The 15,735-nt window shown below is 36.7% G+C and overlaps 2 protein-coding genes across 2 annotated transcripts in view; one reads left to right on the forward strand and one right to left on the reverse strand.

Annotated features, from left to right (window-relative positions):
* The window catches only part of LOC106143204 (tribbles homolog 2), a 31,999-nt gene extending 28,877 nt beyond the window's left edge, over nucleotides 1-3,122 (forward strand). Inside the window, exons 4-5 of the mRNA XM_013345228.2 lie at nucleotides 358-549; nucleotides 1,248-3,122. Coding sequence (XP_013200682.1) covers nucleotides 358-549; nucleotides 1,248-1,512 — 457 coding nt within the window. The 3' untranslated portion in view covers nucleotides 1,513-3,122. The remainder of the gene's footprint in view (nucleotides 1-357; nucleotides 550-1,247) is intronic.
* A 4,507-nt stretch (nucleotides 3,123-7,629) lies between these two features.
* LOC106143189 (NADH dehydrogenase [ubiquinone] flavoprotein 1, mitochondrial) lies at nucleotides 7,630-15,717 on the reverse strand. The gene is made up of 9 exons (XM_013345210.2): nucleotides 15,583-15,717; nucleotides 15,237-15,452; nucleotides 14,217-14,362; nucleotides 13,526-13,672; nucleotides 12,514-12,744; nucleotides 11,916-12,148; nucleotides 11,267-11,470; nucleotides 10,209-10,276; nucleotides 7,630-9,476 (listed from the first exon to the last, which is right to left on the reverse strand). Exons 1-9 carry the CDS (start codon nucleotides 15,638-15,640, stop codon nucleotides 9,337-9,339), a joined length of 1,443 nt encoding a protein of 480 aa, XP_013200664.2. The 5' UTR covers nucleotides 15,641-15,717; the 3' UTR covers nucleotides 7,630-9,336.
* Between the last annotated feature and the right edge of the window lie 18 nt (nucleotides 15,718-15,735).

The following is a 15,735-nucleotide window of genomic DNA, read 5'->3' on the forward strand; positions in this document are numbered from 1 at the left end:
TGGTGAAGCTATGTCATTATTTACATGACATTATTGTTACATATGCGAGCAATTGCGACGTTCTTTCGCAATAATCGAGCTATCCCGGTTTAATGCGATGCTCTACCGCTAATTAGCTGCACGCGAATTGTTAATAGCGCCCGGACAAAGCTTTGTGCACAAAGGGATGCATCACAGCCGACCGAGCGCATATCGCGGCCTACAATAATTGTGTAATGTACAGCGCCATTTATATAGGTCAGCGGTCGCGTCAAACGCAGTTGACCTGTCAGCAACTGCGGCTTCAATAACCTCCATCCACATTAATCAATACAAATGAATCGGCGCCCAATCTAAACTTGCTTTCTGTTGTTACAGGACAACGCTTAAACTGGAATCGCTGGAAGACGCAGTCGTTCTCGATGACCCCGAGGAAGACCTTCTCCAAGACAAACGAGGATGCCCTGCTTACGTCTCACCTGAAATCTTAAGAGCACATAGAACGTACTCAGGAAGAGCGGCGGACATGTGGTCGCTCGGAGTCATCCTATACACCATGCTCGTTGGAAGGTGTGTACACTTATAATCAACCATTTTGATTATCTCTATGATAAAGACAGTAGAATTTAGGTCAATGGCAATTAAATGCGAATAAATAACGAAGGAGGGGGCGTCTTCACCTGCCAGCGTGGGACTTACCGTTTTCGAGGATCGCAAGGGTCGCGGCGACCGTTGGGACATCGAGGGAAGATCACCTGTCGGCCGTTACGCGCCAACGGCTAACAATTATATCACCCACATATAAATGAGGCTAGTGAAATCTTCGCCGCACCTGCCTGGCTACATGTGGCGAAGACGTTGCTCGCCATCCCGCCCCGACGCACCTGCCGTTCGCATTTTAGCCTTTGTTTTCTTTTTTCGGCCGGGCACCCGTAATTTATATTCCAAATTCGGGATTTCGCTGCAATCGCCGGCATCACCTGTCGCCGGAAGGGTTCCTTCGTACCTGAGTTTTTGTTTCGGGCATCTGCTCGGCCAAATGACAATCGGATCGCTCATTAATTGGAGCCCCGCTTTGTAAAAACGCAACGATTCGGAGCCGAACCTGATGTTAGTTTTAATGGGCCTATCTTATCGTTTTCGAATGCGATAAGCGTTTTCGAATGTGGTGTAGTTACACAGCTTTATTTGAAGACCAATTTGTGGATGTGACCGTCGTCGATCACGTTAATGAGCGAGTAAACTAAGAATACATTTGTTTGTTGCAGGTATCCGTTCAACGATTCGGAGCACGCTTCGTTGTTCGCGAAGATCTCGCGGGGGTACTTCGTGGTGCCGGAGTGTTTGTCGTCGCGGGGGAAGTGCCTGATCAGGTCTCTGCTGCGGCGGGAGGCGTGCGAGCGGCTGGGCGCGCGCGACGTGCTGCGGCACCCGTGGCTGGCGCGCGACCCCCGCAACGAGCTGCCGCCGCGCGCCGCCGCCTCGCACGACCGCCTGGTGCCCGACGTCGACATGGACGACGACTGTATCTAACTCTGTCGCCGTCGAGTCCGCGAACGACCAAGCATTTCACTATTTATTTGTTGAAAACAAAAGTTGCATAGAGACGACTAGTCAGTCGTATATACTCGTCCCATTCGAAGTGCAGCTCGCGGCCGGCGCTGGCGTCGGCTGAACCACCGTTTGTTGCAATAGCGCGTCCAGGCGCCGCGGCGCAGTGGACGCCCGTGATGACACGTGAATTTGTTAAGTTAATCCGGCCTAAGTCCGAAGCTTGCGGTTGCGCTCACTGAAATAGTCCATTACGTAAACCTATATCGATGCCGCGTGTTCAAAATATTTCAGTAGTGACCCGAAGCCAAATAAAGGTCTCCCCGGAGATTTATGTTAGATTAAGGCCCCGGTTATCGCACGAGCGGCTGGCCCGCCCGCGATCCGTATTTATAAACTAAGAGCTGAACGACAATACTAGCCGCGATGGCGGATTTTATTGACAGCATCGTTCAAGCTTTCGAGCTGTGGTGTAGTCGTAATGATTGTAATGACAGAATAAGTGAGACTGATATCGCGTTCTTGTGATTTATCCTCGGAAACGATAGCGATCCAACTGTTGTGAATGGGGCCGCTGGAGCCCGGGTCCCGGAGCCCGCGCGGCCCGTCAGCTACGAGTTATTTATTGAAGCGTGTTAACTATTACATTAAATCCTCTTAAGCTAATGTAATCATATCAATTTCACAACAATATAATGGGTATATTGCATTGAAATTGTCGCAGTAGTGTTAGGTAAATTACCTATGTATATTTTGTATTTATATAAAAGTAAAGTTATATTGAGTAATTGATCTCCACCGATGTTATTTAGCGATAACTTGATTGCCATTATGTTGTTACGCAGAAGTTATAGATCTTTTGTTGCACAACGTTCAGTTGCTTCCATCATAGAGATATTTTCATTATATATTTGGTTATTATTAAATCGTGATTATTTGGCAAATCTACCATCGAAATTATTATTATGTTGTTATTATCAACCAAAATTATGTTAAAATATAAAATTATATACACATCACCATGTACCGAAAATGGTCGTAGATTTGGTCTGTGCCATTTATTTAATTTAAACGTAATAATTTATTGTTGGTATCGATGCGTTGTGTGTGAGGCACTCTTCTTCCTTGTTTAAACTAAATTATTTTTATTTCCATTTGGTACTTGGTGTTGAGTTTTATTTTGATTGATTCGAGATCAATTTTGATTTTAGTTTTTATTATAAATTAATTTGTTTCAAATCAAGATAATCGGAAATGTTACCATGTCTAAATTGTTGATTTGTTTAGAAATGTTTTCTTTTTTTCTTTGAATCATTTTGTTCTTAAAAAAGTGTTTTGGATTCATGGGGCTGGATATATGGCGCTATAGAATTGAGTGTTACAATCTAAATCATATCAATTCTATTGGCGGCCGCATCCCCGAAAACTGTAGTCAAGTCTTTCAATGTGGAAAGCAAGTTGTACAATAGTAGCTTACTATGTAATATATACAATTACTACTTTAATTTATACAAACTGTAAATAAGCTAAGATAACAATAAGGATCAAAAAAGAAAGAATGATAGAGGGAATTAAATAATTTAGAAAATTTATACCGTGCTTTTATTCCAAAATTGACCTACACCCTATCTAAAGCCATGGAGCGATCAAGACGGAGAACAGAATATATTTCAAATTTAAAAGACCCCTTATAATAATTCCAGAAGTATACAACTACATACCTAATATACTTAGGTACCTATTGAAAATTCAACTTATATTTACGCAGAACGAAATAGAAAATAAAACAGTTGCAAGCTGTTTCATCAAACTAATAATCAAATTATAAATACATAGGGTAAACCGTATAGCTATTGCCCACTTAAGGACTTCAAACACTTTGGCTTCAAATTATAAAAAAAGAATTACAAGTTTCAACCATTTATAATTTTTTTCTTATGTCTAAATAAGATCTCCATCAAAGTGTTAACGATTTTTAGTCAAAACTTACATGGCTTAGAAAATAAATAAACAAATTTAAAATTATCCAAAAATGTACAGTTATTGCCCATTGCTTACACTAATTGCCCACATCACAGCACAGTAATTGCCCAGTACCCTTAAATGATAAATTAGACTTTGAACTTTTGTCACTCCTTCTGATGTTCTTCAAAAATGCCTTCCACCAACCATCACCTGGCTTATTTAAAAAAAACGAATTAGGGCGCGGGTTTTCTTCCAAAAACTTTTGCACGGAGTCTAAAATGTCTATTTCGAGGAAATCCTTTTCTAGCGATATTTTTATCCAATCCTCCAAACGACTTTCTTCAGACATTAATAGGTATAGGTGACTAGCTGTGCCCGCAACTTCGTCCACGTGGAATAATTATTTTGAGCATTATTGAAGCCCTCAAGAATAAATAACTTTCTCCGTTTTTTCACATTTTCTATTATTTCTTTGCTCCTTATAGTTACAGTGTGATATTATATAGCCTAAAGTCTTCCTCGATTAATGGTCTATTCAACGCAAAAATAATTTTTCAATTCGAACCAGTAGTTCCTGAGATTAGCGCGTTCAAACAAACATACAAACTCTTCAGCTTTATAATATTAGTATAGATGGTCCTGTAGCAATAGATTTAAAGCTTACCTAATTGAAGTTGAAGCGCAATCAGAGTAAGAGAAGAGGGGAAAGGATATAAGATAAAATGAAAGATTTAAATTACTTTTTAAGTGTATAGGAACAAACGGGCCAAAAATACAATAAACTTGACTCTTGTCAAACAGACATTTTTTAATTTACTTGTTCACCGAATTTATGGCGGGACGAAGGAGATCCGCGTATGAGTAACATACGGTTGTCCGTTTGTTACTAACATATAATTTTATTTATTTATAGTATTTACAACTATTTAAATGTGATCCCTACAGTCCTAAACTGGTTTTATGTCCCAGATTTTTAATATAGTAGCGGAGACTGGACCTCGGAACACAGTATTTTTCAACAATTTGCCTTGTAGACAAATTGTTAGAAGCATCTTGAAGAGCCTCGATAGCTTTCTGTAAATTTTCTTTGCTATATTGCACTTTTGATGTCTTTGGCATACTGTAAATAAAACAATAACAGCCAATTAGATGTTGTGCATAGCGATTGGCTACCCGCACCCACGAAATAATGTTAACAATATTTGCTACATTGTCAATATTATTGCGTATGTTTGGCAAAAATATTGACAATATTACATAGTGAAAAAAATATTGACAATATTATTGTCACAATATTATTGCGCGTATGCAAGCCATTAAGCTAATAAATGTGACGGCAACATTACTGACTTAATCAGAAAATTGCCGATAATGATTGCCCTGGGCAATAACTATATAAATTAACCATGGCAATCACTAAAATTATGGTGGGCAATAACTAAAAATATGCCGAAATACGTACAGCGATTGCCCACCGTTAAAAAACCGTTGAATCTAATCTGATTTCAAATATTTTCATTAAAAACATAACATAACACTTATGATTTCGTCATAACCATACACCAATAATGAAATATCAAATAAAATTTAAAAAAAAATGAACCTCTAAGCAAGTAATTCCTTAAGAAAATTGCTAAAAAGCTTACCTGTTTGAGTTACACGTTCACCCGTCTTGACAAAATATACCTTAATGGTTTTTTTTTCTTCAGTGTTAACACTTATCAATTTTAAAATCTACTATAAATTGACCATAGAGTAACCTAGTAAATTATATTCGAAACAAGTGAGAACACAACCTTTGATTCAGATTTTTTTTCTAAAAACGGGCAATCACTGCCTGTGGGCAATCACTCTCTGGTTTACCCTACATATATCAATTATATTATTAAGACTAAAAGCTGAACGTGGCCTATCAGTCTTTCAAGTCTGCTGGCTCTGTCTACCCCGCAAGGGGTGTAGACCTGATAATATGAATGATTATACTAATTCTTTTTTAATAAATTTTCAAAACAGTGAGCAATTGCAAAGGCTAGCAACTTGAATCTTGAATTTCAATACCACACAGCTAAACGTGAACTTACGGTCTTTGAAGATATTTGGCTTTGTCCAAGTCTCGTAAAAGATATCTTACTCCATGGTTAACCCTAAAAGTGGAGAGGCAAGATAAGACACATGCATAATCAACGTTATAGAATAAAATGGATGCTGGTTGGTAAAGGTACCTAATCGTTCAAACATTAACAAGGAAAAACAAAGGTGTAGGTAATTTAAGTTCTTGTCCCGCTATCGCCCGATAAGTTATCGAAACCTAATTATGTACTACATACTTTCCTTATTTTTTATGTGCACTTCAAAGTATGTAGACGTGATATAATAGCAATGTGCAATTGTGCACTTTTCCTGCTGATGCAAAAGACCTAAAATAACTCTGCCATTAGGTTATTACATTGTTGCTTTAATTTACACTGAAGTCTGTTACCTATTAACAAAATTTGATTTGCATCTCCAATGATATACAAATAAATGATTTATGGACAAAATCATACAGACAAAAAAATAAGTAAAAGGATTGCCTCAGCTTGTAAGAATACATGTGTAGTCAGAGCCAACAGTGTTGAAAAGACTGACAGGCCGCGTTCATCAGGTTTATGGCTCAATGATGGAATCGAGATTCAAATAGTGACAGGTTGTTAGCCCATAGCCCAAAAAAAAAGAATAAGTACATACATATGGTCACGTCTATATCCCTTGCGGGGTAGGCAGAGCCAACAGTCTTGGAAAGATTGAATGGCCACGTTCAGCTATTTGGCTTAATGATAGATTTGAGGTCAAAAAAGAATCCCAACTTAATAAGCTAGAGTTTAAATTGCATACCGTTTTTTGCGTACCTACCCACATAGTAAAATAAATATCCTTGTTGAATATTCCACAGATTGAGTTAGTTTCGAATTAAGTTCAAGACTTGTATTACGAGATACTAACTGAACTATACTGTTTTATAATAAACTAAAGGCCGCCCGCGGGAATCCCGCGAGAACTCCTTGAAAAAACGTAGCCTATATGTTATTCTGGGACCTCAGCTACCTTACATAACAAATTTCATCGTAATCGGTTCAGTAGTTTTTGCGTGAAACAGTAACAAACATCCATACTGACATACTCACAAACTTTCGCATTCATAATTTTAGTAGGATATTTATATACCTAGAGAAACATCAAAGATCCAGCTCAATCAGAAATACTTACTTTGTCTCTCATCATAATACTGGTGTCTTTCGGCATCTTCGGTAAACTGGTTTTCGTAAGTATTGTTTTTCTCATTAATTTCATATTTATCAAATCATACACTGTTAATTACCAATACATTATTCAAATTTATCATTTTGAATGCGATGCTCGATAAAACGGCGGGAAGTGACGACGTAAGCCAGTGAGATTGTGATAGTGCGAAACTTCTCGCTATCACCAGATATGTATGGCTCGACATATTTTTATAATCCTTTCTTCTAAATAAAGGTTGTAGTAACATTATTAGCGGTCTTTCGAAACAATTTTTACGAAAACTTTAAAGAAATCACAAAGAAGACATCACAACTTTCGACCTTTTACTTTTTCAATCTCAGTTTTATCATTAAGCCTAACAGCATAACGTGGCCTATCAGTCTATTAAGACTACCAGCTCTGTCTACCCCGCAAGGGATAGACGTCATTATATGAATGAATGATAACTTTCAATGACAAATAGGAAGAAAGGAATATATCAGGAGTGGGACTATATTATGATTGCTAGTGCTGTCTACCCGCAAGGGATATAGACGTGATTATATAAATGAATGATAACTTTCAATGACAAGTGGGAACAAAGGAATATATCAGGAATGGGACTATATTATGATACTACCTCCGCATACGGATGTCGTAGGAAGCAAAAAGTCAGAAAACGTAACTAGATTCAGAAGCAAGGAGAGTAAATGCATATCATGCTTCGATCATAAGATATCATGTAATTAATTACTAAACATGAATATTTAATAATTTGAAATAATCGAAAATATATTAATAATTAAATAAGCAATGCCTAAGGAGCTCTGCAAAGTTGAAGTATTATACTTGTGTCAAAATAAAATACAAAAATAATTTAATAATAACATTTATTTCTATCATAATTTTATACAAAATTATCTAGTCACACGGTATAAACACCCGTATCCGTGGTCTTAAAACATTGCGGTAAATTATTTTGCATATCATGACAGTTCTACAACAAAATAATCGTAATTTCCCCAAGGTCGGTTAGAAGACTTTCGAGATGACGATAATTGCCTGTAAGTTGCTCACTTTCCTCAATGATAAAAAAAATTGTTATGTTGCTGTAATTATATCAGAACAAATGCAAATTTATTTCATATCTGTACAATTAGGAAATACCATTAATTTATAAATTATCCTTATTAGCTTGGGCGCTAAAACCAAAAAGGTATTTTTTTTTATTTACAAGTTTATATGACAGTATGTAGGTATGTTCATCGTCAACATTGAATCGTATTAGGTAAGCGTAGGGTTCAATTTTTGATGGAAATTTAACCACACAAGAGACTGATAGTTAGGTACGGTATTTAAACGAAGTACGCTATTTAATATTTAAGTACATACAAGTACTCGATTATTAAAAAAAAACGTTTCGTAGGAACGCAGAAATCCGATCTTTTGGAGGTAGTAAAAATTATCACATACAATTTCTTGATTTAACCAAAGTATGAGCAGAAATAATACCACAACGCGGCTATTCTAACACCGCCCTTAATGACTCCTCATTCATAAATACTTTAAATACAAGTATTTTACAAGTTCTATAAAAAAAATATTAGTCTTGTTGCATCATATTTGGAAATATTGTGAAATTATTGCGGCTTCGTATCTATGTAGCCCATTTAGGTGATACATAATGATAAATAACAAGTTCTGCTTGTCAAGAGAATTTTAAGAGCAGGAAAAACAATACAAATACCTATAAAAATTTAAAAGAACTCAACATTTGGTTCAGCAAGGCAAAATATTTGTGTTTTTTAATTTGTACTTTATAACATGTGTATTTATAGCTCAGATTTATAGGAGCACTTGAGACGAAACGTATTTGAGTGAGATTTATAGATATAGATAGAATATTGCACTTGAAATTATAACAATAGAATCATCCTTATGTTAAGGCGGCCTTATTGCATTACACAATTTCTTTCAGCCAACCACAAGAACCTATAACGTGTTGTATGATGTACGTTAATTTTAAAATCACAACTGTTTCCCGGAGGGGCAGGCAGAGACTACATCTTTCCACTTGTCACAAACCCTGTATATTTCTATCGCTTTATCCACATTGATAAAATAAGATATAGACGGTTAAATATTAAATTGAACATGTTAGATATTAGATATCGCTTATTACTATTTCAATTAAATACGCAATACCAATTAACATTTGTTGGTGTAATATTCCAAAATTATTGCTTGTGATATTTAACAGTTGCGAAATATTTGATAAATTTTTTGATCAAATATTGCTTATATATATATATTTCTGTTTTCAAATTTTCCATCATCTGCAAAAAAAATAGGTAGGTAATGCATACGTGAATCACGCCTCTTTCCAGGAGGGGCAGTCAGAGACCACATCTTTTAGACCACTACGTCAAAGAGATAAAAACACTATTTTGTAGGCATTTCAAAAAACGACACCACAATACTATTTCATTCTTAATCCGTTTTATAATACGTATTTTCTGTTATTTAGACAAATATCGATGCAACAAGACTACATTAGCATCAGCCGCAGCATCGGTGTGCCTAGTAGAGCCTCTCGGCCTTGCTGGGCCCGTGGCAGGCGGCGTATTCGGCCATGCGGCGCTCCAGCTCGGGCCGGAAGTGGCGGATGAGGCCCTGCACCGGCCACGCCGCGCCGTCGCCCAGCGCGCAGATCGTGTGTCCTGGCGGCACACACACACATACATACATACATACACACATGTATTCCTCCGTACTCCTCCGAAACGGCTTGACCGATTCTCATTGAATTTGAAAATTGAAAAAATAATTGAAATTTTGTGAAAATGTTGAGTAGGTCTGAAATTCGGCTAACATCTATTTTTCAAACCTCTTAGTACCTAATAAGGGTTGTCCACCCGTAACATTTTTTTTTTAACCTTAAAAATTATTTATATGGCAAAACAATGTTTGTCGGGACAGCTAGTTGACAATAGAATAGGCTATAGTGAAGTTTTATACGCAATTTATAAGCTGCCTGGAAGAGATCTCTTTTAGTGATAAATTACTAATATTACATGATTGTAAATTTGCTGTAATTTATTGTAGTAGCAATTAAGAGTTACTGTGTTGTATCCATTTGTGGGTGATGTAAGTTTGTGCAACGGAAAAATGTTCCGTTATACTCAATACAGCAGGCTTTTCATACCTGTTATCTGCAATTTTTTATTTGCATTTTCCTATGTCCAAATGTATTTCGGTAACACATCTTAACCTTAATTTCATTTGCCGTAATTCTATCTTATATAATGGTCGACAATAAAAATATTCCATTTCATAATTTCAACAACAACCCTACGCCATTTTTGGCTAGGCAGAGACTACAACTTTTCTCTTGCCATAATCAAAAAACGGCAAAAAAAAATTTATCGGGGTTTAAAAAAAATTTTGCATACCTTCAATTTGTTTAGAGATCTCCCACAGCATGTCGATTTCCTTGGGTGACGCATTTCCTTCAACGAATCTGCACAAAAAAATTATTGAAGAATTACGATAAGAATATTAGGTTACATTCTCAGTTACTTGCTTCAAAACACAGATTAGACTAACAGATTAATAGGAAATTTTTTTTAAAGGCAACACGCAAGAAATATTTTTGTAAATACACCTGTCGATATTTTCCTAATTATCTTTAGATCGACTACACGTTGGCCTGTGAAAATGTGTCGTAGGCGAGTTCTATTTTGTCTTCCAAAATAGAACTCGCCTGCAACACATTTTTACAACATCAAAATTGATAAGCGCAATTACCCAGCGATTTCGACGCCATATTAGATACCTGATTATAGTTCATAGATTGTTTTATGGTGCACTAAATGAAGTCTTCTCCAATCACACGGCTCAGTAGCCCGTAACAACATATCATCATCATCATCATGTCAGCCGTATCTGACTGAACATAGGTCACCCCAGATGACTTCCACGTGATAGAAAAAAGGTAATGAAGAAACTATATCAATACTAGCTGTTCCGGCAAACGTTGTTTCGCCATATAAATAATTTTTAATAATCTCTAATTAAAAAAAAAATATTAAGTGTGGACAACCCTTAACACTTAGGGGTATGAAAAATAGATGTTAGCCGATTCTCAGACCTACTGAATATGCATGCAAAATTTGGTTAAAATCGGTAAAGCCGTTTCGGAGGAGTACGGAGACAAACATTGTGACACGAGAATTTAATATATCATAATAATAATATTACCTGTACATAATAATAATATTACCTGTACATACATACATACATACATAAAATCACGCCTCTTTCCCGGAGGGGTAGGCAGAGACTACCTCTTTCCACTTGCCACGATCTCTGCATACTTCTTTCGCTTCGTCCACATTCATAACTCTCTTCATGCAAGCTCGGCGGTTTCGGGTACTTTTGACCTGACCCTTTACCAGGACGTCCTTAATTTGATCTTAATAATATTACCTGTACATAATAATAATATTACCTGTACATAATCTTGTTCATCCAGGAGACGCCCTCGCGGCACGGCGTGCACTGGCCGCAGGACTCGTGCTTGTAGAACATGATGAGGCGAGCGATCGCCTTCACGATGTCCGTGGACTTGTCCATCACGATGATGGCGGCCGTGCCCAGCGACGTCTGCGCAGCCACTAGGCCGTCGAAGTCCATTAGCACCGTTGAACATACGCTGGAAATAAATGATAATAATTAGTAGAATATTATAATTTGTTGCAGTATGTGGGGCCTCTGTGTCAGTCAGCGCAGTTGTAGTAAAACAATCTTTTTACATACATACATACATACATAAAATCACGCCTCTTTCCACTTTGTAATTTGTCACATATTATACTTACCTATACTGATTTTATTTTTCCTCAGACCACGAATTTAATGGCAGATGTTACATCTGGGATGACGCCATTATGATATAAGAGAGGTTTAATTTACTTCTTCCGTCTGGCGATATCTGAAAATATGCTAGGAGTCCAAAATCCATTCTCAAATTTTACACCTGAATGATACATGTTAGGTTAGGTACTTTATGAAAGTTGACATTCGCAGAATTGAACTTTGCATTCAACTAGTTCACTTCAAGACTCAAAAACGTTTTAAATCAATGAAAGCAAACTTACTCTTTAGGAATGCACGGGGTCGATGACCCTCCCGGTATAATGGCCAACAGATTGTCCCAGCCTCCGATGACACCTCCCGCGTGCCTCTCGATCAGTTCTTTCAGAGGGATGCTCATCTCTTCTTCGACGGTACAAGGAGTATTGACATGTCCAGAGATGTTGAACAATTTGGTGCCGGAGTTTCGGGGGCGGCCGAACGAAGCGAACCACGAGCCTCCGCGGCGGCATATAGTCTGGAAGAGAATTGGTGTGAGTATTTTGATGATGTTGTGTTTCATGTACTTAACTAGCTCTACTTTTTCCAACTTTTTAGAATAGACCAACACTTTGATTTGCCACTAAAGATAAAATGTGACAGACACTTAAGGTGAAAAACAAGATCTCACATAAAAAGTTATAGGAAACCCTTCCCTTCAAATATTTTTATTGCACTCATTGTTCAGCTCACATGTATATTCAGTCACAATCTTATTATTCAATCAAATTATATTTACAATAATAAAAAGGCAATTACACATAAGCCTTCTGAAAGTCGGAAAGACCAAGCAAACCATCTACAAACGCCATACAAAAACAAAAAAAAAAATAGAAATCTCACCGGAGCAACAGCGATAGTCTCCACATTGTTAACAGTAGTGGGACATCCGAACAGTCCGATATCAGCAGGGAACGGGGGCTTCAGGCGCGGCTTGCCCTGCTTCCCTTCAATAGACTCGATGAGGGCGGTCTCCTCTCCGCAAATGTATGCGCCTGCGCCGCGGTGCACGAACACGTCGAAGTCGTAGCCGGAACCGCACGCGTTCTTGCCTATGAGCCCGGCTTGGTATGCCTGAAATATGATTGTTATTTAGTTTACTCATGATTGGTGGTCTTATTAAAATTATAACAGTGTTTGTTAGTGTTGCGGTATTTTATTGCATAATTGGTCTTTTGCATTTATGTAAAGTAAAAGACTCACTTTGAGATGCAATATGCGCTTTTGAAATGATTGCTTCATAGCATTTGCTTTGTTAGTGTTGTTACATTAACAAAGTAAAATTTTTTAATCAATAAACAATTAGTTATTCATTTTAAATAAAAATAAAGGCTTTACTTTTAGAAGCAGTCGTAAGGATATTAGTCAAGTAAAATGCGATTGAATGCATGCACAATGTTATAAAACATGGGAATTTAAAACAGGATTAATTTAGTGCCATTATATTTATAATTATATTAATTAATACTTTTAAACTGTTCCGTTACATGAGTTCGACCGTGGTCCGATAAGTTCGCGTTAATTCCAGTTTGCATACATTAATACATAAGTTAATTGGTTTCTCATGATGTTTTTTCTTAGATAAGTTTACAGATATTCTTTCTAGAGTTTGAATCTATCTGAGTCATTACTCGTTACCATAATAACTACAATTAAAATAATTAATGATTCATCAAATGACATTAATACATTAATAATTGCGTGAAACTATGAACAAAGCTTATGTACAAAACAAAGTTATTGTAATGACAAAAATTAAGCCAATTTTTTAATCAGCTTCAACTTGTTAGTCAATTCTCAGCAACAAGCATTCCCAAATATCTTGAAATAGAAAATAAAACATTTTTTTACATACCTCAGCTATAGCGACTTGTAAATTACTGGCTTCGTTGTAAAACTCGCCTCTGATGTAAATGTATGCAGCCTGAGCTCCCATAGCCCTTCCAGCGATCAGGCAGCCTTCAACCAACTTGTGAGGATCGTGTCTCATGATGTCGCGGTCCTACAATACAACGATACAACAATACATCTAACTACTCAACTTCTACCACTCACCTCAGCAATAGCAACTTGCATATTACTGGCTTCGTTATAGAATTCTCCTCGTATATAAATATAGGCGGCCACTGCACCGATAGCTCTGCCTGCTATGAGGCAGCCTTCTATAAGCTTGTGCGGGTCGTGACGCATGATTTCACGGTCCTTTATTGTAATAAATCTGTTATTATTTGAGATATATTACAGAAACAATTATAAAAAAAACATTACTGCTGAGTAAAAATCTTAAATTCCCTGATTTGAGTCTTATTCCTAGGATAAGTTATAGTTTTTCTGTAGTACTTTGATTGTGTTTGAGTCCGTTAAACCAAGGCAAGCATACAAACAGGTGAGCTATTAAATGTTACCCATATTTGATTATTCTACTTTTCTATGTTTAAAATGTTCTTAAAGTCAACTTTCTAGCCATATCAAAGGCAGTATAATGCAATATAAAGATGGTTTTTATATAATCTACCTTAATATAAATCTACCTTAATAAACCTTACCTTGCAAGTTCCAGGCTCTCCCTCATCAGCATTCACCACCAAGTACTTGGGTCGGCCGTCAGAGGGCTTGTTCATGAAAGACCACTTCATACCTGTAGGGAAACCAGCACCGCCGCGTCCCCGGAGACCTGATGTCTTCAACTCATCTGAAAGTTAATATTTGTATTGAAAAATTCAGGAAAATTAAGCAATTTATATAAATGTACTTACAATATTGCGATTCATCTTTTAGGCGATGGCTAGTCACTATCTTTGAATCTCAATTTAGTTATAAGGCCATCCTAACCTAAATGTGGTATGATTCTTTTTAATATTATAAGAAATAAAATTGTTTCTTTGAGTGGTAAATTTTATAAAAAAAATATAACTATTCAAAGGCTGTACAAACAAAATTCAAATGAATGTAACATTGGAAATGTATATTTACGTAAATTAATTTGCACTTATTTCTAAAAAAAAGTTTATAGATAATCACTTGTGAACTTCATAGGTACTTAAATACTTATGCACACATTAACAATCAAGGACTTTAATTAACTATTTTTGCTTCATCACTTAAGTAGCTGTTCAGGTTCATCCGCGTGGAATAGTTATTTTGGGCATGATGCAAAAGCCCTCAAGGATAAATAATTTTCCCCGATTTTTTTCACATTCTTCATTATTTGGTCGCTCCTTATACTTGCAGTGTGCTGTTATAACCTAAAGCCTTCCTCGATAAATGGTCTATTCGACACAAAAATAATTTTTCAATTTGAACCTGTAGTTCCCAAGATTATTGTTTTTAAACAAAAAAACTCTTCAGCTTATAATAATAATAATATTAGTATAGATGTATATACTAAATCTTTATTTTTTCTGACTAATAACAAGAAAATATTTCACATACAAAGGAAATCATTGTATCTATTAAGTTTTTGTTCATTCTTCATCTTTTACAATATTATCAAATACCTACATTATGTATGTGCAAACATCAGTAGTCTGTTTATTGCTGTTTAAAAAAATCCATAAATTACTCACTGACTATCCAATCTGTGCCTTTTAACAGGATTTCCTTGGTCATGTACCAGTCGCCACGGCTGAGGGCGCCCTTCAAGCGCCACTCATGTCGGCCGTAGAGGTTTGTAAAGACCCTGTCGCAGTCTGGTAATCCACCGAAATGAGTCTTCGTTGGAGCCTGGGTCTGTTGAGAACGCACCGGCGCATTGTTGATGTTCGCCAGAGGTCCAACAACGGCTGAAACGAGACGTCAAAATTATGTAAGCTGATTGCGCATCATACATGTTGGTTGATTTATGAATGATGTCTACATAAACACAGTTAAAGTAAATCATTATTGGTTTAATTATAAGATAATAGAACTCACCTAAGTTCCCTTTTGGGAGCTTTGCGCCCTTTATTATTCTAGCCAGCGCACCAGCCATTTTTCAGCAAAAATATTTCCTAAGCTGTCAAATCGACCGTCGGTCGCGTAATGTCACCTTTTTGAAATGACAAACATTGTCTGTCTGTTCATGTG

This window comes from Amyelois transitella, chromosome 2, assembly GCF_032362555.1.
Source record: "Amyelois transitella isolate CPQ chromosome 2, ilAmyTran1.1, whole genome shotgun sequence".
NCBI classification, from domain to species: domain Eukaryota; kingdom Metazoa; phylum Arthropoda; class Insecta; order Lepidoptera; family Pyralidae; genus Amyelois; species Amyelois transitella.